The sequence below is a fragment of the Bos taurus genome, chromosome 19 (genome assembly GCF_002263795.3).
Source record: "Bos taurus isolate L1 Dominette 01449 registration number 42190680 breed Hereford chromosome 19, ARS-UCD2.0, whole genome shotgun sequence".
NCBI classification, from domain to species: Eukaryota; Metazoa; Chordata; class Mammalia; order Artiodactyla; family Bovidae; genus Bos; species Bos taurus.
The window spans coordinates 36,315,971-36,336,283 of NC_037346.1; the positions used below are offsets into that span (position 1 = coordinate 36,315,971).

A 20,313-nucleotide genomic window follows, 5' to 3' on the forward strand; every position below is an offset into this window, starting at 1 on the left:
AGCCCCGCAGAGCCTCAGCCGTGAGCACCACAGGCCAAAGCTGGGGGGTGAGGCCCTAGAGAGTGAGGCAGGCCCAGCCTCCTCCAGAGCAGCAGCAGATGGGCTTGTCTGGCCTCTGCTCCCCAGAGCCTTGGCCCACTTCCTGGGGCTGCTCTGGGCCCTATTGCACATCTTTGTTTCCAGTTCATCCCCCACCACCCATTTTTCTTAAAAAAAAAAAAATTAGAGGAGAATGTGAGGAGGCTGGAGCCCTTCTCCCCATGTTCCTGCTAACATCTGGTCCCCAGCAGAGCCATTTCAGTGGTAAATACTATGCCCACCTTCCCTGCCGTCTGTGGGTTCTGGATGGCTGACATGGGTGTACAGCCTGGGCCCCTGGTTCTTGCCTGTGAGGGAGACAGCCCTCCGTCATCTGTAAGGTGCAATTTCCCAGGTCTTCCGTAGGCACTGGCTGGGACCCTGCTACCTGAGTCGCCCATCTGCTTTGACAGGCCCCAGCTCAGATTTGGGGTCCGGGGACAGAGAGCTCCAGCTGGTCAGTCTGCAGAGCTCCAGGGAGGGACAGGCGGAGGGGCCCACGGCACACACTCCGGCCACAGACCAGAAGCTGCTTAGTTCCCCATCTGTCCAGGCCTCCAGCGCCGGGCCCGTGAGCTCTGCATGTAGTCGGGCAGCCTCCTCCACGGGCTCTGGCTGAGGCAGGTTCAGGATGCCACTCAAGCCCTGGAAACTCTGTTCCATATACTCGTTGTGGGGTGGTCCAGCGTGCAGCCAGCTGGCATCATCTGGGGGTGCAGAGCAGGAGTAAGCATGCCCCACCCAAATGATCTCATGAAGGCCAGACCCTGGGAATCAGGTCTGGGCACCCTAGTCCTGTCCCAACTCTACCACTGAGTCGCATCTTGCTGAGTGACTTTAGGCTAATCCACAGAACTTTCTGTGCTTGTGAAACTTAGTTTTATAAAATCAAGACAGTAATCCCTTAATTCCTAACTTGAGAATTAAATAAACAGTGGGCTCCAGGTACTTTAGGAAGTAGGGTTACTTTCTGATAATGGTCTGGTGTGTGTCACCTATGGCCCTTTCCAGCCCCCTCCGGTGGCCTCCAGAGCCCTCAGAAGCCTAGTACTCAGGCCTTCAGGCTGCGGGCCCTGCTTACTCTGCCGGCCTTCCTTCCCACCTCCTTTGGCATCCGGCTCCCCTCCACCCTCTGTTCTCCTCATGCACCAGACACCTGCTAACTTTGTTCCCTAAGTTTAGGATATCCTTTACTGTCTATAAAAATCAGCTCCTCCAAGACTCAGCTCCAGTAGCACTTGCTGTCAAGCTTGCCTCCACCACCCCACCCTTCGTCTCCTCCATCAGACTGTGAGTCCTAGGAGAGCAGGGGTGCCTGTTCTGATCTGCCACAGCCACTGCCCCACCCTGGACCCCGTCCTCTTCCTGGTTACCTCTGCTCTGACCCACCTTCTCAGTGATGGGACATGGCTGGAGGAAGAAAACATCTACCTGCTTACTGAACACCTACTGTATACCAGCCACTTTTACCCAGACATTCACCCGATGGCCTCCAGAAGGCAGTCACATGTATTGGGCCCTGCAGGAACCTACGGCCTACGCCTAGTTTAGCGTCTGTCTCCTAGCCTCAGCTGTGTGACGACCTCCACCTGGCTACCAGTGGACTGGGAAGATGACCAACATCAGATCCTAAGAATGTGGAACTTGTGGACTGAGGGGCCCTGGTCAGTCTCCATTGCACTGAGAGGCCACGTATTGAGAAGCCTGAGGCTGACACAGACAGAGAGCACAGGATGAGGGACAGGGTGGCCCCAGAGAGACAGAAAGCACGTCTGAGTCCCAGTGGGACCTGAGTCATTTCCTGAGTTCTGTGGGGGAGAGCCCACATTTTCCCAATAATTTCCCCCCTTCCCCTGGAGCAATCTGAGTGGATCTATGTTCCACGCACCCAGGAGGTCTCTAAGAATTGTATTTCTCTTACTTTACATGTAATAAGACAGGTTCAGGAAGGCCAAGAAATTTGCCAAGAATAAAAGCCCAATTAAAGTGTCAGAGCTGGGTTCTAAAGCCGGGTCTGCCTGCCTGGGAAGCGTGATACCAGAGTGCAGGGCTCTGGGATGGTCAAAGCCACAATCTGCCACCTTCCCCTACTCTGATGGTTAGCTTCTTGGGATCACCTGTCCGTAAATCCTATCCTGCCTGACTCCTGGGTATCATTTGGGAAAACTTACCTTTCCTGAGAGGTAGTTTGCGGTTGAAGGTCAAGGGCAGCACGAGGAAGCGGGTCTCACCCAGGGGTTCCCAGAACTGAAGCAGTCGAACAGTCCAGGCCCCTGGCCGCAGGGGCCGGCTCAGTGGGGGTTTGTACTGCGTGACCTCCGTTTCCGCGTCTACCACGATGTCGTAAGATGTGGCCACCACATAGGTGGGGTCGATCCACACCACGGTGACTGTGAGGTTGGGGCCCCGGGCCCAGCGCTGCATGGCCACAGGCTCGTCCAGCGGCCCCAGCAACCCCCCAAAGTTCCGGAAGAGACGCTCTTTGGGGTCCCACTCGGTGCCGACCTGGAGGGAAGGAGGCAGCTGGGCAGGAGGCGAAGGAAAGTCCTCCTCTCTACCTGCTTCCCCCTCTAACTCCTGTGGGACATCACTGTCTCTTTCTGGTCCTCAGTCTCCCCCTCTGCAAAATGATGGGCTCAGACTGGGATTTTTAACATCTCTATAAGCTCTGAGATTCATTCTAGGCTCCTGTTCTGACCTGCTCTGAAGTGTTGGGGGCAGTAAGGCAGAAATGAAATTCAAAGTCCTGCCCAGAGACCATCCCCACATGGAGCAAAGGCCTCCAAGAAAGAGACCAAGGAGACACTCAAAAGCCTAATCTTCTGGCCCGACTGGAATGTCCAGCTCCTTACAGAAGAAAATCCCTGAGTGTAGAATACAGGCTTGCGTTGTAGTGGAACCACGGTCCCCTCCCCGCTGACTGCATGTCCTCTGTGCATCCCAAGGCTGCCATCACTGGGAAAGAAGACCCAGGAATCCAGTCCTGAAAGGCAACCCAATCCTCAGCCCTCCCGTAGTGTCTGTCCCTCTCTCCCCACTACCCTGAGTCTTGCTGGGGATCAGGAGAAAGCAAGGGGAGGACCTGTCCCACCTCCAAACTCTGGAGCCGGCTGGCCTGGTCACTGTGCCCCAACAGCTTCAGCGACCCCTGGGGCATCAGCCACATCTCAAGCGTCTCTGCCGGCCCCTGGGCTGAGGACTGCACCGCCTGCGTCACCAAGTAGCCCTGGAAATGGTCGTCATAGAAATACAGGTGCACGCTGGACGGCAAGCCCCTGGGCTCAAACCTAAGAAGGTTCCAGCAGGGAGAAAGGGAGATGCCATCAGCACACCCGACTTGGCCTGGAGTCCCAGGAAGGGGGCTCTGGGGGAGTCCCATCCCCAGGTGCTTTCTTTGCCCAGATCTCACACCCACAGATCCTATGTGCCTGGCTTTTGCCATCTTCGTTTTATTTGCATTTTTTCCCTGCCTCAGCTGGGGGCTCCCTGGGAGAGGCTCTGTCTCTTTCTGATTGTCCTCCTTATAGGGCATTACATCCTGAGAGTCTGCACAATGTCAAAAGGAGGTCTCACCTGCAGAGTGGGTTGGCCAGGGGGGACGCAGCAGTGGTGATGTGGCGCAGGCTGAGGCGGGCAAAAGCGGTGTAAGCAGTGAGCATGACATCGCTGAGCCCACTGGGGCCATCAGCCACATCATAGGTGTTCTCCCAGTAGGCCTTGAGGGCTGGGGTGCCGGGGGGGTAGCTGCCATATAGGTGGAAGTCCAGGATTTCCAGTACCTCCTGGTTCACAGTAGATTCAAACTTGCGGGCGAAGAAGGTGGGTCTGGAGACTTGCTGGAGTGGGAGAGGCAAGGAGGGTGAAGGGGTCTGGAGGTCCCAGAGAGCACAGCAGGGGAGGCGCCTTTTCCCAGCAGTGCCTAGAGATCAGCTGCCGAGGGTTTTTCCTGCTGCCAGTTTAGCCCCTGCCCCCGGGGGCTGCTCCTGGTGAGGGTCCCCCAGATCCTCTGGTTGGACCACCCAGGATTGTTTCTGACCCTAGAAAGCAGCCAGCGAAAAGCTGGGGTGAGGCTCTACCAAGGGCCAGAGGTTGGGGGTCATGGGGAAGCACCTGCAGCCGTAGGAAGTCCTGCGGCTTGAAGTCGTTGGGCGAGCAGCCGCACCAGTCCACGATGTGCTTGTACTGGCACTTGCAGCCCAGCTTGCGGTTCCAGTTGGTGACCCGCAGGTTGTTGTCCACGAGGCTCTCGCAGGCTGGGCTGTTCTCCAGCACCGTGTGAAAGAAGGACTGCAGGGGGGCAGGGAGGGGTGGAGGGTGAGCCCTCCAGCCTAGAAGGACTGCGGGGGGTGGGCCGGGGTGGGGGGGAGCCATCGAGGCCGGGGTGGAGGGTGAGCCGCCGAGCCCAGAAGGACTGGGGGGGGTTGCCAGGGTGGAGGGTGAGCCGCCAAGCCCAGAAGGACTGCGGGGGGCAGGCGGGGTGAGGGTGAGCCATCGAGCCCAGAAGGACTGCAGGGGGTGGGCCAGGGTGGAGGGGTAGCCGTAGAGGCCGGGGTGGAGGGTGAACTGCCGAGCCCAGAAGGACTGGGGGGGGTAGGCCAGGGTGGAGGGTGAGCCGCTGAGCCCAGAAGGACTGGGGTGGGTAGGCCAGGGTGGAGGGTGAGCCGCCAAGCCCAGAAGGACTGCGGGGGGCAGGCGGGGTGAGGGTGAGCCATCGAGCCCAGAAGGACTGCAGGGGGTGGGCCAGGGTGGAGGGGTAGCCGTAGAGGCCGGGGTGGAGGGTGAACTGCCGAGCCCAGAAGGACTGGGGGGTCAGGGCGGGGTGGAGGGTGAGCCGCCGAGCCCAGAAGGACTGCGGGGGGCAGGCCGGGGTGGAGGGTGAGCCTCCGAGCCCAGAAGGACTGCGGGGGGCAGGCGGGGTGGAGGGTGAGCCCCTGAGCCCAGAAGGACTGCGGGGGGGGGTGGGCGGGCCGGGGTGGAGGGTGAGCCATCCAGCCCAGAAGGACTGGGGGTGGCAGGCCGGGGTAGAGGGTGAGCCGTCGAGCCCACCACTCGCCCCCGACCTGGGTGCGGGCCCAGTCACCCACCTCGGCCGGGAGCAGCGTGTATGTGTAGAACTGACGCAGCTGGGCCACAAGCGGGTCGTCTGTGTACACCACATACTCCACAAAGCTGCGAGTTAGCACGAACCAGTCTGAGCCGCCATCCACCACAATGCCTGCTGGGATCTGCCGCTCGCCCAGACGCCACATGTGCGAATCACACTCGTGGAAGAGCCGGTCCAGGCCCTGTTTCTTGATGAACCTGTGGGAGGCACACGGGCCTGTGGCTGAGGATCTTGCAGGGTGGAATCCAGGCTCTCATCTTTCCAGGAATCAGCACTGCACTCCTCAATCTGTGATTGGTTTGGAGGTTTTGCAACCCAGGGCTGAGGCCACCAAGCCCCCTGTGTGTAGGGCTTGTGGTGAGAACCCAGGACCAGGGCATCCTCCACCATCCCCTTACCTGGAGTTGTCCCGACCATGAGACTTGAGGAAATTCTTGTCCCGGTTCTTGGACAGGAAAGCTACAAGCTCCTCATTGGTCCTGGAGAGAAAATGGCGTGCGGGTAGCGTGTGTGAGCGTGGCTCAGCCACCAGCCCAGAGCAGACAGGCCTCTCCAGCACTCTTTTCCTTCACTCTTTGGCCCCTTCTTTTCTTACTGAGAGCCATTCTGGCCAACTGACCTACTCCAAGCTGATGCTCTGGGGTGGTGAGTATCTGAGGTCCCTGAGAAAGACCACCTCATCCTTCTTCCCCCCTTCCTGTCTGACCCAAGATCCTGGTTCAGACTTCTGGCTGCTTCTCCTCCCCATCTGTTGTCCTTTGCAACCCTCATATCATCTTTCAACAACAACTCCTCTAAAACATTGTTGGGGCCAAGGAATCATGTTTGAGGTGTGCAGATCCCAGAATGAGGCTTTGGGGAGGGAAGAAGTCCATCGGGACCCTGGAACCCTGAGTCCTAGAGGAGGCCCACCTCCCATCTGCAGGGCTCAGAGCACCACCCCACACCTTGTCGGGTAGTCAGTGGCACTGAGGTTGATGAAGAAGTCCCAGGCCCAGCCGGGCACCTCCAGCAGGTCCTGCATGCTCCGCAGATACATCCTCAGCAGGCTGGCCCCGCCCCAGATGGTGACCATGCGCCAGGGCGTTACCCGCACGTTGTCATACTGCCGGGCCAGCTCCACTACCTCTCGGTGCAGGTAGTTGGAGCGCTGTGGGAGGTGGGGTGGCGGTGGTGGGAACTCAGCGGTGGAAGATGAACCCCCAGCATTACAACCTCCCCACCCGGCCCCACCCAGGGCGGAGGACAAGTGACATGAAACGGACAGAGCATGGGCTAGGGCTCCAGCTCCGGAGCAGCCGTGTCACCTGGTGCTGGCTGCTCCCCCGTTCCCTGCTCTCCTATCTCTGGGCCACTGAGCAAGTCAGAGACACTGTCTGTCCATGACGATCTGGTCTCTGCCCTCCCCACTCAGATGCCCTGTCTCCCTGGCCATAGCAGGTACCTCGTCCACATGGACATAGAAGAAGTGCTGCTTGTGGTACACAGCCTTGAGGAGACGCTTCAGCTGGCGGATGGCGCGGCCATGAACCACCAGCATGTAGGCGATTCGTACTGGGGGGCCATCTGCGGGCTGCTGGGCCCGGACCTCGTCCCACGGGATGCCAGGGCTCATCTTTCCTGAGAGTAGAAAACAGGGGCATCAGTAAGGTCCCACCCCAGGTCACAGGGTGGAGACAAGATGGGAAGAGGGAGCCGCCTGCTGTCCAAAGGAGGAACCCCGGACGTAGAGCCCGATGCTCCGGGCCCCAGGTCCACCTCAGCCACTTAGTGCACTCATCCCCAACTTGGGCAGCGAGGTGTGCCCTTCCAGGCTTTCATCGCTGAGAAACGGGGGCGGGGATCCCTGCCGAACACCCTCCTGGGCCCCCACCTCTCTGCCTGTGCTTGTCTCTTACCAGCCCGCTGGCAGTGCCGGGGCACAGCCTTGGGCATGAGGCTCCCGGCCTGGTGCAGGCACACCACGTTGGCGATCTCCTGCTGGCACTGCTTGGAGCTGGCCCGGGCCAGTGCAGACAGAGCGTCCTTGCCAACGATCTCGCATTTGGGTGTGAAGCTGTTGTCTGTGGGCTGGGGGGCGCCCTCCACACTCCCCGTGTCTCCATGTGGGAAGCCAGCCGCCCCAACCAGCGCCTCCTCAGCCGCTGCCCCGCTCAGGTTCTGGCGGCCTGGGGCCTCTGGGGGTGGGGTGGGGGGGATCCGCCGGCCGGTTCTGTGCCGGCTAGTTACTGCCCGTACCACCTTGGCCACGGGCACACCGGGGCTCTCAGCGCGGCCCCGCCAGCGCCCATGCCTTCTGCCTGCGCTGCCCCGCCGCCCAGCTGAACTGTCTGTGTCCTTGGAGCCTTCGCTGGGGTCGAGTGGCCGTGACTTCTTCTGCCTTCCTTTCTGTAAAAGATAGGCAAACACAAGTCACCAGGACAGTCAGTCTCCTCCTGCTCCTGCTCCTTCAGCTTCTGGCTGGCTCAGGCCTAGAAGCACCCGCCACCCTTTATCTAGAAAAGTACTGTTTGCCTGAGTACTCTGCACTTCTGCTGGGAGGTTTCCCTGACCAGCCGGTGGAGGAAATGTCGCCCTCCCCCAAGGCACCATCACATCCACATCCCCTCCATCACACAGATCACAGGGCACTGAGCCTCCTTTGGATTCAGATACCACTTTCTTTTTCCACAAATAGGAAGATGAATAAGAGAGACATGCAGAGACCCTACAGACAAGAGTGTCCATCCAGCACTCCCACCCAGGCTTCACTGGGACAAGATGATGCTCTTCAGAAGGAAAAAGCATTCTGCCATCTACAGTATTTCCACATGGGAGTGCTGCAGCTGCAACAGAGCAAAGGGGTCTTGCCTGGTGGAGAGGGCAGAGGTGATATCTGAGACCCCATTGCTGGTTGGGTTCTCTGGGAAGCAGAGACTAACAGAGTGCAGGAGACTCCCTTGGGGGTCACACTCTGGATGACGGGGTAGCAGGAGCAGGCAGCTGCAGGGAAAGCCTTCAGATGGCCAAGCTGGCCTGACATCTGGGCAGAGGGGGATGAAAGAGCTTCAGACAACAGCTTGGCTTGGAGAGGGCCTTGACCAGCTAGTGGGAAGCTCCAGGACAAAGACAGCCTAGAGATGGGAGCCCTGGTACTACTGCTGGGAGTGGCTGAGGAGGTGTCTGGCCATGGCTGGAAGGCTGAGGCAGGGCGCGAAGGCGCCTGCACGTGCAGGCTGGCGACTCATCGCTCCTTGTGGCAGGGCGGCTTGCGAAGGGAAACCGAGATAAGGGAAAGCCTCCACGCCTGCTTCCCGGCTTCTGCAGCCTCTTCTCAAACCTAGGAACCTCCCTAATGATCCAGCCACACTTGAAAGTGTGTATAGCCACACTCATTCCAGCTTTCCCTGTCCTTCTTTTGTGATCCCCCTCTTCCCTGCCTGACCAAATTCCATCCATCCTTCAAGATCTAGCGGAGTCTCCATGTGTGAGCCCGTCCCATTTGCCTCAGGGTGGGACGTTCTTCTAGCTGACCAACTCCTTGGGAAGAGGCTGTCGTGTCAGCTCCATCTCCCCGGTGCCCAGTGGAGTAGCTGGCATGTAGGATGTCTGGTTGGTGTCTGCTGGATGAGACACAGACTGGATGGAGGAGTGAGAGGCTCCGTGTGACTACTCTGGAGTCACCAGGGCTTCTCCCTCAGCTCTGTCACTCCCCCACAGTTACATACCCTCTCTGAGCAGGTTCCCTCAACCATCAAATACAGAAGGGAAGAGTGTCCAAGAGATAGAGCCTGAGATACTGCAACTAGAAAGAGCTGTCCCCTCTCTCTCACCACTCTCTGTGTGAGTCCTCTTCCGGCCTAGCCTTCCAGCAGCAGCACTCACTGGGCCACAGCCTCTGAAGCAGCCTCCTCAGGATGCCCTCCTGGTGTTCCCCTGGTGTAGCCTCTGTGGCCACTCCTCATCTGTCTTCTTGGCTGACCCTGCCTTATCTCCCAAGACCACTTTGGGGACTTTCCTTGTCTGGGCTTTCCAGGTGACCTCACTCAGTCCCAAATTTCTCTCTGTGGCCTAGAGGGGCTCCCTTGAACTTTCAGTTGTCTAACTGCCAGCCTCCTTGATGCCTCTCTTGGGAGTCTGATAGACCTCTCAAGCCACAGATCCAAAAGTGAGCTCCTGATCTTCCCTCAGTCGGCTCCTTCTTCAGTTAATGACCAGTTAACTGGTTCAGTTAAGGGCCAGTCCACCCTTCAATGTATAATATATATAATGTATAATGTAATATGTATAAGTGTATTTTTAAAAAATATTTTATTTATTTAGCTGCACAGGGTCTTAGTTGTGGCATGCGGGATCTTTAGTTGCGGCACGAAATTCTTAGTTGCAGCACGTAGGATCTAGTTCCCTGACCAGGGATCAAACCCCGGGCCCCCTGCATTGGAAGTCTTAGCCACTGGACCACCAGAGAAGTCCCTGTATAAATGTATTTATATGGTGCTATTCTATGTCTCTCCCCTTACAAGAATGCCATGTCCACGAAAATAGAGCTTTTTGTTGTTTTGTTCACTGATGTATTCCTAGAGCCCAGAAGAATGTCTGGCAATGGGAGACTCTCTCTCTCTATATATATATGTATATATATAGATGGATAGATAAATTTTTGGCCATGCCACACAGCTTGCAGGATCCTAGTTCCCAGACCAGGGATTGAACCCATGCCCTTGGCAGTGAAAGTGCAGAGTCCTAACCACTGGACCACCAAGGAATTCCCTCAGTAAATATTTGTTGAATGAATGAATGAAAAGCTCTTGGCACAGGCTCAGCATTCAGTAAATGCTGTCATCCTCACTAATATTAATGAAAGGGAAACAGTCAAATGTGAAGTCAGGAGAGAAGCCAAGGCCTTCAGATACTTTGGACCACTGGGTCGAGTTTTCCCTGTCCCCTCCCTCCCTAGGACCACCCACTCCTCCTCTGTCAGAGCATGGCAGATGCCTTAGGGCCAGAGCCCCAGCGCTATACCCTGGGACCCCAGCCTTCTGTGCCCAGCATCCAGCCAGCCCTCTGATCTCTTGGGAGGTGCCCAGTGAGAACTGGGGATGTCTGTCTCCATCTGAGAAGAGACACCTGCAAGAGGGAGGGCAGAGTGGGGAGGAGGCAACAGGCTCTATTCTGTACCCATGTTGGGGAGGGCACCCTGCACTGGGAAGCCCCTAGGAAAGGTGGCTGCAGTCCCACTGAACTGAGCGTATGTAAACTGGTGATGTGGGACCTGGACACACACGGGGCAGGGAAAGACATTCTCAAGCTGAGGTGGGTGGAGATGGCAAAGGAGCTGTGGCTTCTCAAGATGGAAGCCAGTATCAGTGAGTGAGGAAGCTGGTCAGGAGGGCAGGGCTTGGGGCACAGGGCCAGGCTCGCTGTGGTGGGGGAAGGATGTGGGAGGAGAGGGCACGTTGGTGTCCTGCACTGCAGCAGGAGCTGGCTGACCCTGAGAAGGACAATCTCAGAGGGGGCTGGGGGACCAGAAGGCAGCAGTGAGGAAGTGTGGGGGTCCCTGGTAGGCAGCCAGCCCCTTCCCACTGCTCATCCCAAGGATGTTTATATGTGCAGCAGCAGGGCCCCATACTTGTACCCCTACAGGAGTTGCCCAAAGTTGCCCCTAAGTCAGAGTTCCCTCTAATTACTGAGGACGGGGACTGGCCCTCTGACATCCGCCTGGATGCATTCTGGCCTCCGAGGCCCCCTCTCCTCACTGAGGAGGAATTCAAAGCCCTTTCCTGGCTCTGTAGCTTCTCCTTGGAATCCTTCTCTGAGTCCCAGAGACAGAGAACACAGCAATGCTGATCCACCACCTTTGGACTTCTCAGACTGTGCTTAAAGGAAGCGGTGAGACAATGTTTGTGAAAGCTTTGAAAACCATAAAATGGCTCTTTGGATGTTAATGGTCATCTCTGGTCTCCAACCTATCGCAAGGCCAGAGTGTGCATCTTAAGTGCATGTCTCATTTCATCCCTGCTTAGACCCCTTTGGTTTCAGCGCTCTCCCACTGCACTTAGAATAAAACCCCAGCCCCTCACTGCGGGCTGCAGGATGTGCCCTGGACTAACTTCTTCCAGGGATCCCACCACACCCTCCTTCCCACTTCTTGAGAGGAGCCAGCTACGCCCATTCTCCTCGGGGCCTTCTGCCTGAACTCTGCCTACTGCTTCCCCAGGCTTTCAGCTCACAGGCCACTTCCTGCAGAAGCCCTCCCCAACCACCTATCTAAATTAGCCCTCTTGTTACTGAGTTTCCTTTTCACTGTCAGTCTCTCCCTGCAGACTGTCTGCCCACAGGGCCGTGACCTCATCATCTATTTTATTTCTGTATCCCCAGTATTAGCACAGTGCCTAGTACGAAGTAGGACGTAATATTTGTTGAATGAATGAATGAATGAGTCCCTATTACCATTGTGCAGTAGTGAAATAATAAGATATTTACTGATGGTTTAGCATGTGCCAGCAACTCCTGCAAATACTTCACAGGCATTACCAATGAGAGAGGTGATATTATTGCCCCCATCTTGGGGTGGGGGGCAGATACCATTGAGGATGCACGCGAAAGAGGTTAGGTGATTAGACAGTGGTCACACTATTCACCAGGAGCAGTGCTGGAATAGGACATACGACGGTGAGTTGGGGTGGTCCAACTCAGCACCCATCTTCCTAAATACTTATTATGCTGCCGGGCTGCCCTGAGGTGGCTGCCGAAGGGCTCCAAGCACTAATGGCTGCTTGGATTGCACAACCTCTAGGTTATCAAGGATCTTTTTTCCATTCTGGTCCAGGGATTCCCCTATCTGGTTCTGCTAGGAAGCTGGAGGAGGAGGTGAGGAGGTAGGATCCCAAGCACTGCACCAGTTCCCCACCCCAGGCTGGAGGTAGGGCAGCAGAGACCTTGAGGCCTGAACAGTCTCTCAGCCCTTCCAGAGATTCACACAGCCGTGTAGCAGAGGGTCTGAGAAGCCCTGGATGCTTTGCCATGCCCCTCCCCAAAGTGGTCACCAGCCCCTACTCACATATATATTCCAGGGTCAGAAGGCTCCTTAACTCCTTGTCAGCCCATTCCATGTTAGAATGTCTCATCTGCCCCCAAAATCATCTCTTCGCCTTCCTGCTACTTACTGGACCACAGAGAACAAGCTCACTCCCTTCAGATGTCACAGAGTCAGCCTCCCCTAACCCCTAAGCTCAGCTCCTTTTGGAGTTATGATCTCATGTGACTCTGTCCCAGCTCCCCTCACCATCCCAGTCTGTTGGTTCTCCCCAAAAAAGGCAAAAGCAGTGATTCTTCCAATTTCCACACTAGGCCTTCCATACTGCCCAGATGCAGGAAGGAAAAATGGATATCAGGGCTCCCTTGGCCTTCACCCTGCCAGGAGGAGAGGCCCAAGAGGATGGGGCAAGCAGAGCAGAGAGTCTGACTCAGAGTCCACCAAAACCCAGGGGTGGGGGCGGGGAAGCCCTGTCTTCTGGTCCACAGCTTAGGGTCAGGGTTTGACTTATCCTCTTCAACCTTCCAGGATGGTCTCAGACCCCACTGGACTCTCCTGATCACACTGAGGGAGACATGTCTAATCCTCCAGGGAAAACCACATCAGCCAGGAGACTCTCAGAACGAAGACCTGGGGCACTAAGAAGGATAGGGTTTGCCCCTGCTCCACGGCCTGGGCTCTGCTAAACCAGCTGCTGCTGTCCCCATTTTCTTACGGTCAGAGAGGGCGAGTCCCCAATTCCCTAATGTCCTGAGGCCAATTCACCAGCTCAATTCCCCTGCCATCCTGTCCAGAAGACCCATGCAGGTGCTTCAGACCCCTGGTTGAAAAAGCCACGCCTCAGGGGCACTCCACTTCTCTCCCTCGGGGTCTCCCTCCCTCTCCTCAGTTGCCAGACTGAGTTCCACCCCCAGGCTCCACTTCTTAACTGGCCAGTGCCCCGCTGAGGGGCGGGTCGGCGCGATTGCCCGGGGTCCCTAGGCCCCATTCCTCCGCCCACGGCGCGCACACCCCCACCCCCTCCCAACTTCAGAAAGTTTGGCCTGGGGCTCCCCACCTCCTAGCCGGCTCGGGCCCAGCCGCGCCTCTTGGCCGGGCTCTCCTCCACCCGCGCCTGACCTTCACTGCTCGCGGAGCTGGAGACCACCCCACCAAGACCCGCTCCTCGCGGCCGGGGCCCCTGCCAGCCCGCGGCCCGTCCTCCGGGTCATGCACCGCCCCCGCGCGCAGGCCCCCGGCCCGCCTGGGAAACGGGCGCCAGGGGTCCGAGGCCCCGAGCCAGGCGGCCGCCCGTGCGCAACACGCAAGCGGCCCGTGCCCCACTTCCCCGGCGGGGGCCATCCGTTTCCCCGCCAGGACCCCGCGCGTCCCCGCGCCCGGCCTGCCCGTCTGCCCGCCCGGCCGTCGGAGCACCTCGCCCGGCTCGTCGTCCTCCAGAACGCTGAAGCTCCACACCACTAGGCCCTGCAGCAGCAGGATGGCCAGCGCCGTGGCGATCGCCAGCTTGTAGCGCCGCACCAGCTTCTGCACCCGCGCGCTCGCCACCATCTTCCTGCCCCGGACGCAGGGCGCGCGCCCAGCCCTGCAACCCGGCCGCGGGCGCGTGCACGGGCGCGGGCAGAACCGGCTTCTCCCGAGGGAGGCGGGCCTGGCGCGCGCTGGGGCGGGGCCGGGGGCGTGGCCCGCAGGCCCGAAACGCCGCGCCCCGCGGGCCAGGGGCGGAGCCTGGGCCGCCGACCTAGCTGTCCCACGGGCCACTGGCCTCTCGCGCGGTGGTTCCTTGCCTGTCTTGGTCAGTGCCCCAGCTCTTGCGCGTTCTCACCTCCTTCCGAACTGCAAGCCCATGGAACCAGAGTGCAGAGAGGTCTGTGGCCTCACCTGTCTCTGACTCGCCGCCTGATGTGGGGTGTGGGGTGAAGGTGGGGTGGAGAAACTCAGCTTCGCCGAGACCAACTCCCTCTCGGCCCTCTTGCACGCAGAGAATGCTAGAGCGCCCAGAAACGCCTAAGTTGGAAGCGATTGTGTAAGTCCCACAGCCCTTGCTTAAAAGCCTTGGAAGCCGCACCTACGGGGCAAAGTCTAACTCCTTTGACTGGCATCTGAGGCCCTTCACGAAGCCTTGTTTCCTCTCTCCTCTCCCTCTCATCCTCAGCATCCTCAGACTTCTACTTGAGTCGTGGTCATTGAATTCTAGGGTGTGTCAGAATCATCCGCAGGATTTGATAAAATAGATTGCTGGACCCGCTCCCAGAGTTTCAGAATTTTCAACAAGTTCCCAGATGATGCTGAGCTGCTAGTCTGGGAGCACGCCTGAAGAAGCGCTAGACCTTTGCATGTGCTGTTCCCCCGTCTCGGCCCTAGCAGCCGCTCCCCGACTTCACTTCCCCTCCCATCCGTGGCATCCTCCCAAGTGCTTCCCCGGCACAGGACAGTCCAACACTGCCCACATACATGGTTGTAATTTCTCTGGAATCATGGCCTCTTATTTGAACCCTTAGCTCGGCGATGGACACTCAGCAATGCTCAATGAATATTGTGAAAGAAAGAGCAAATGAAGCCCAACTTCCTGTTTCATCAGCTGATCCTAACATTTTTGGAAAGCCTGGCATGTTCAAGCAGGGCATAGAAAAGGCCTGAACCCCTGCAGCACTCCCCTAAACGTGTCAGGTCCACTGAGAGAGGGAAGGGGATAAGAAGCAGGGCATGCCCAGCATAACCAGGTCCATGCCAGGTGGTGAAGCCAAGCTCCCTGAGAAAGAAACGATCAAAAGAGCAAAGCGAAGGTTGACGATTTATAATGAAGATTTTAAGAATCACTACACAGAGGTCTGGAAAAAGAGATGATTAAAAAAAAAAAAAAAGCTTGAAGGCAATGATAAAAGGGTTTGGGAGTTGTCAGGAGATAAGCTTGGTGAGGAAATTCTGAATACAGGAGATGTAGTTATTTGATGGCACTTAAGTAAAACCTCCTTTAATTATCTCCTGCCCTTTTGGTATTTGTAATGGTTGCACTCCTCACCATTAGTTAAGTGGGAGAATTGTAAACAATGTTTCAGATGACAGACTACTTAAGAGAAACTACCCTTCAAGATTTTGGAAAACATCAGTTGGCATACCAGCAATTGATAGGTTAATTAAATATAGATCTGTGTGCTCATTCAATCAGGTCTCCCAGGGACTGTCTACCTGTCCATAGTCCCCCTGCACCCAACAATTAAAATAACTTTATTGTCCGCTGATTTTTAAATGTATTTCTTTATTTTGGGCAGTGCTGGGTCTTCGTTGCTGTGCTCGGGCTTTCTCTACTTGTGGTGAGTGGGGGATATTCTTTGTTGCTGAGCATGAACTCTAGGGTGCTTGGGCTCAGTAGCTGTGGCTCACAGGCATATTTGCCCCATGGCATGCGGGATCTTCCCAGACCAGGAACTGAACCCTCATCCTCTGCAGTGGCAAGTGCATTCTTACCCATTAGACCACCAGGGAAGTCCTATTTTCCACTGATGTGCAAATGATATGTACTCATTATATATCATTTAAAACATAGAAAAAAATAAGGAAAAAAAAACGTCACCTGCAATCCCACTCCCTGAGACAATCGTCATTAATATTTTGGTGAAGATCCTTTCACATCTCTTTACGTGTGTAGAATTTTCCATGAATGGCATCACATTGCACATAGGGTTTTTAAATATAGAAACTTACTTTTAAGTATTTCTTTCCCCTTCCCCACTATGTTAACAGTCTGGTTTCTTTCCTACCTTCTTTCTTTCCTTTCTTCCTTCCAGTTTTGTAGCAGTTCACACACACATACACACACACGTACACACACACATGGGTTTTTTATTTGGGGGTGATATGTGTCATTATATTTTAAAAGTTGAATCATATTACATACACTTTGTATCTTGCTTTTCTCCCTTGATCGTAACACATGGTAGAAATTTCCCCAGGACGGATGGGACAGGTCTAACCCATTTTTTTAATGGTTACATAATATGCCACTCCTTTTTTGAACATTCACTTGATTTCCAGTTTTTGTGACTACCACAAGTCTATAATAAATATGAAAAGCGAAAGTGAAAGTCCCTCAGTCATGTCAGACTCTTTCATGGCCTGTAGCCTGACAGGCTCCTCTATCTTTGGAATTCTCCAGGCAAGAATATTGGAGTGGGTTGCCATTTCTTTCTCCAGGGGATCTTCCCGACCCGGGGGTTAAACCCCAGTCTCCTGAATTGTGGGAAGATTCTTTACCATCTGAGCCACCAGGGAAGCCCCAAGAAAACCACCTGTTGATACAGCCTTTTCTTGGAGTGGGTAGCCATTCCCTTACATGGTTCTACACGAATCCCTATGCACTAATGTTTTCATTTCTGTTGCAGTGTTTCTAGAGGATCTTCCCGACCCAGGGATCAAACCTGGGACTTCCGCATTGTAGGCAGACGCTTCACCATCTGAAGTCACCACCAGGGAAGTCTTAGTGTTTCCTAGGAATGGGATTACTGGGGAAAAGGGAATTTTAAATGCTAGTAGCTATTGCCAGATTGCTTTTCCAAAGAGTTGTGACAATTCACTTTTCCAACAGCATTGTATGAAAGTATAGTTTTCAGGCATCCCTTCCAACAGCAATTATTATCACTTGAATTTTTGCTAATCTGATAGGTGAGAAGTGAGTGCCTTAGTTGTTTATTTGTGATTTTCTGCTGAGGAGTGTCTCAACTGGTTTCTTGACTGGATTTTCTTTTCCCAGAATTGCTTCTTCATAATCTTCATAAGTCTATCTATTGCTATTACACTGTTTGTTTTTTTCTTATCAATTTAAGAGTTTTTCATCCTTTTGAAATGGAAAGTTTTCTTCAATTTATCACTGTATTTTGATTTTTTAAGATCTAAAAATAGAAGACTTTTCTTGGAATCAGTTATGTTCCTCTTCTTTTATAGCTTCTCATTTTCCCTTCAGGTTGGGTGGATCTCTCTGATTCTTGATAAGATACACGGTCTCACATATTTTCTCCTACAATATTTATTTTACATCTTACATTTAAGTCTTTAATCCATCTGAAATTTTTTGTGTTATGGTATGAAGTAGAGGTGTAGAGTCCTGACTTAGCACTTATTCCTTTTCACTCTATCAGTACCCGTATAGATTTTACTGTTTTTTAATAGATTATTGGTAATTCCCTGGCAGTCCAGTAGTTAATATTCCACACTTGCACTGCAGGGGCCCAGGGAAGTAAGATTCCACAAGATGTGCAATGTAGCCAAAAATATTAGAAAATAAAAAAATAGGATAAATTGGTTATTGTGGTATAACATGCCTTGATTGATTTAGATTTGACCATATAATATATGAAGTTCATTGCTTCCCACCATCCCCTCTTCTATCAGATTCCCCTATAACTTTCTCTGTGCATTTTATTTCTTTTATTGTAGAAAATCTTGAAAATACAAAATGGCTCCTCAGAAAATCAGAGCGGGAAAGCAGTTTTAGTTTGAGGTGGGCTGCTTCCATGATATGTCTTTTCTCATATGTTGGCACTATCCTTAGATCTTAGCTTTAGGAGAAATATTATGATACGTGGATGCTGGATGTTTTTAACTTCAGCAGCTGGAGCTCAAACTTGGCTCAGGACCAGACCACAGGGAGGTCCCTGCAGTAATATGTCTGGGCTATGCTTCCCAAGCGTCTCCATGGGCCCTGTCTTCTTGCCTTTATCTAATTTCTGCATCTTTGTTCAGTTCTTTGGATTGACACTTGGCTGGGCTGTCTGTCTGCTGCACATGATCCTGGTTTTACCCCTAGATGCAACCTTTGGGACATCTTTGGCCAACTCACACACAACCCAGCTCTGGGTTCTTGGGCCTCCGCTTGTCAGGTATTAAGTTCGAACATCTATTGAAATAATGTATGTGTTTTTCTAATGGGAGATGATGGTTGTTTTAAAAATGACTTCCACATATTAAAAGATTTTTGCATCCCTTAGAGTAAATGTAACAGTCCTAGTAGATTTTTTTTTTAATTGTAGTATAGGTTGAGTTTAACTTGCTAGTATTTTAACATCTATTTTATAATAGAGATTGACCTATACCAGAGGCTGCAAACTGGTGACCCATGGGACTTGTTTATGTGACCAGAGCAGTGTTTTGAAGCATTTGATTTTGAATTCTTGAATAAGGCATGCACACCCTCCAGTTCCTGTGGTTCCCACTTTTCCTGTCATTTCACACATCAGTCAACTTCACCCATTTATATTAGTTTCTGGTGCTTATAAACACTTGAATTTGCAAGGTCTGGTCTATGATTTTCTTTTCCAGGCTTAAGAATTAGAGTTTACAACATAAATTGAGGTGCATTATTTCTTTATTCTGTGTTTTGAAATAATTTATGCAACAATAGGGATTGTTGTATAATAACAACAATAGACACTGCTGTCTCTTAACATTGGAAAAGTCTTGCCAACAAAAGCATAAAACCCAGGAGTCTTTTAGGGAGCTAATTCTTCAGTAACTTCTATTTTATTTTTTCTTCTTGGTTATTGATCTATTCAGAATTTTGTACTTCTTTTTTGGGGGGTCAATATTGGAATTTATGAGTCTTTTTCTGAAGAAGAATTTAAATGCTCCACTACATCTCTATTATTTTCCTTTCTCCATTATTTTGTATGTATTGCATGTCAACAGTATGGATTATTCCAAAATGAAAGGGTCATAGCTCTTTCAGTTTTCTAATTAGCCAGCTGAGAGCCCATATCCAGTATTATCTTTCTCTTTAGTCCTCTGAGTTGTCTAAAAAGCCTGTGGTGACCACATGCATTTCACAAAGGAGGTGTCAATTAGGCTCCTGGCTCCAAGCTGGGGAGTAGGAAAGCACTTTGGGCAGGACCTTCTACTCCTGCAATTCATCTTATTGCCACATGGGGTCGCTGTTGAAGTTGGTCTGTAATTAGAAGTCCTGATGGGGTTTTCCACATCCCTACCCAGGCGCTTGCGGTGTGTTTGTGCTGTCACTTCAGTCATGACGTACTCTTTTCGACCCTACGGACTGTAGTCCACCAGGCTCCTCTGTCTATGGGATTCTCCCAGCAAGAATACTGGGGTGGGTTACCAGGCCTTCCTGGAGGGGATCTTCCCCACCCAGGGATTGAACCCCAATCTCTTAATGTCTCTTGCATTGAGAGGTGGGTTCTTTACCACTAGCAACACCTGGGAAGCCTTACCCAGGCCCCTAAGCCCAGACAAAATGCCCATTACTTGGACTCCCAGGATTTAAGTATCAGTGCTCAGAAGGAAATGGCAACCCACTCCAGTACTCTTGCCTGGAAACTCCCATGGACAGAAGAGCCTGGTAGGCTGCAGCCCATGGGGTTGCTAAGGGTTGGACACGACTAAGCAACTTCACTTTCATTTTTCACTTTCATGCATTGGAGAAGGAAATGGCAACCCACTACAGTGTTCTTGCCTGGAGAATCCCAGGGACGGGGGAGCCTGGTGGGCTGCCGTCTATGGGGTCACACAGAGTCGGATAGGACTGAAGCGACTTAGCAGCAGCAGCAGCTCAGCTCTTTTACCCCCAAACTCCATCTGCTAGTGTTTCCATTGTGAGAAGTAGAAACTCTATCGCCAAGTGACTTAAACATTAACAAGAAGAAAGTGTAAAGTTCATGCTTTGACATAGCCATTATGTTCCAAACATATAAAAATGAGAGAAAAAGTTTCAAAATACATAAACAAGCTAAAAATAGGATAAACATCTCAGGAGACAAGAAGGAGAACCAACTGGTGGTAAGACCAAAACCAAAGACCTGTGGGGGTAGTAGGAGCTAAAATATTGCAATGGACTAGAGGACAGAGCCACACGAAAACCAGCCTGGTTTCTGGCTGAAACCAGGGATTGGAGTGAGGCCCCTTACTTGTGAAAGGATGCTGAAAAAAAAAAAAAGGATAACCAACCAGCTCTCAGGAACTGTGGCCAGAACTGTAAGCCCAAGGAGGCAGCAGAGGAAAGATACCCTCATAACCAAGAACTGAGTCAACCCTGTGCCTGAATCTACAAGACCCTCAAATTAATGAAGAGCACAAGTTCACAGTGACCTTGTGTTCAAAAGTCATGTTCTGGACT

The 20,313-nt window shown here is 53.3% G+C and overlaps 1 protein-coding gene across 1 annotated transcript; it reads right to left on the reverse strand.

Moving 5' to 3' along the window:
- Window positions 1–462: 462 nt before the first annotated feature.
- On the reverse strand, window positions 463–13,745 carry XYLT2 (xylosyltransferase 2; the record flags this gene model as incomplete). The annotated part of the gene is given in 10 exon segments (NM_001008667.1): window positions 463–765; window positions 2,230–2,583; window positions 3,161–3,364; window positions 4,189–4,365; window positions 5,163–5,379; window positions 5,581–5,661; window positions 6,130–6,332; window positions 6,627–6,802; window positions 7,081–7,570; window positions 13,611–13,745. Coding segments are annotated over 10 exon segments (2,340 nt in total), but the record flags the coding sequence as incomplete, so codon positions are not given.
- Between the last annotated feature and the right edge of the window lie 6,568 nt (window positions 13,746–20,313).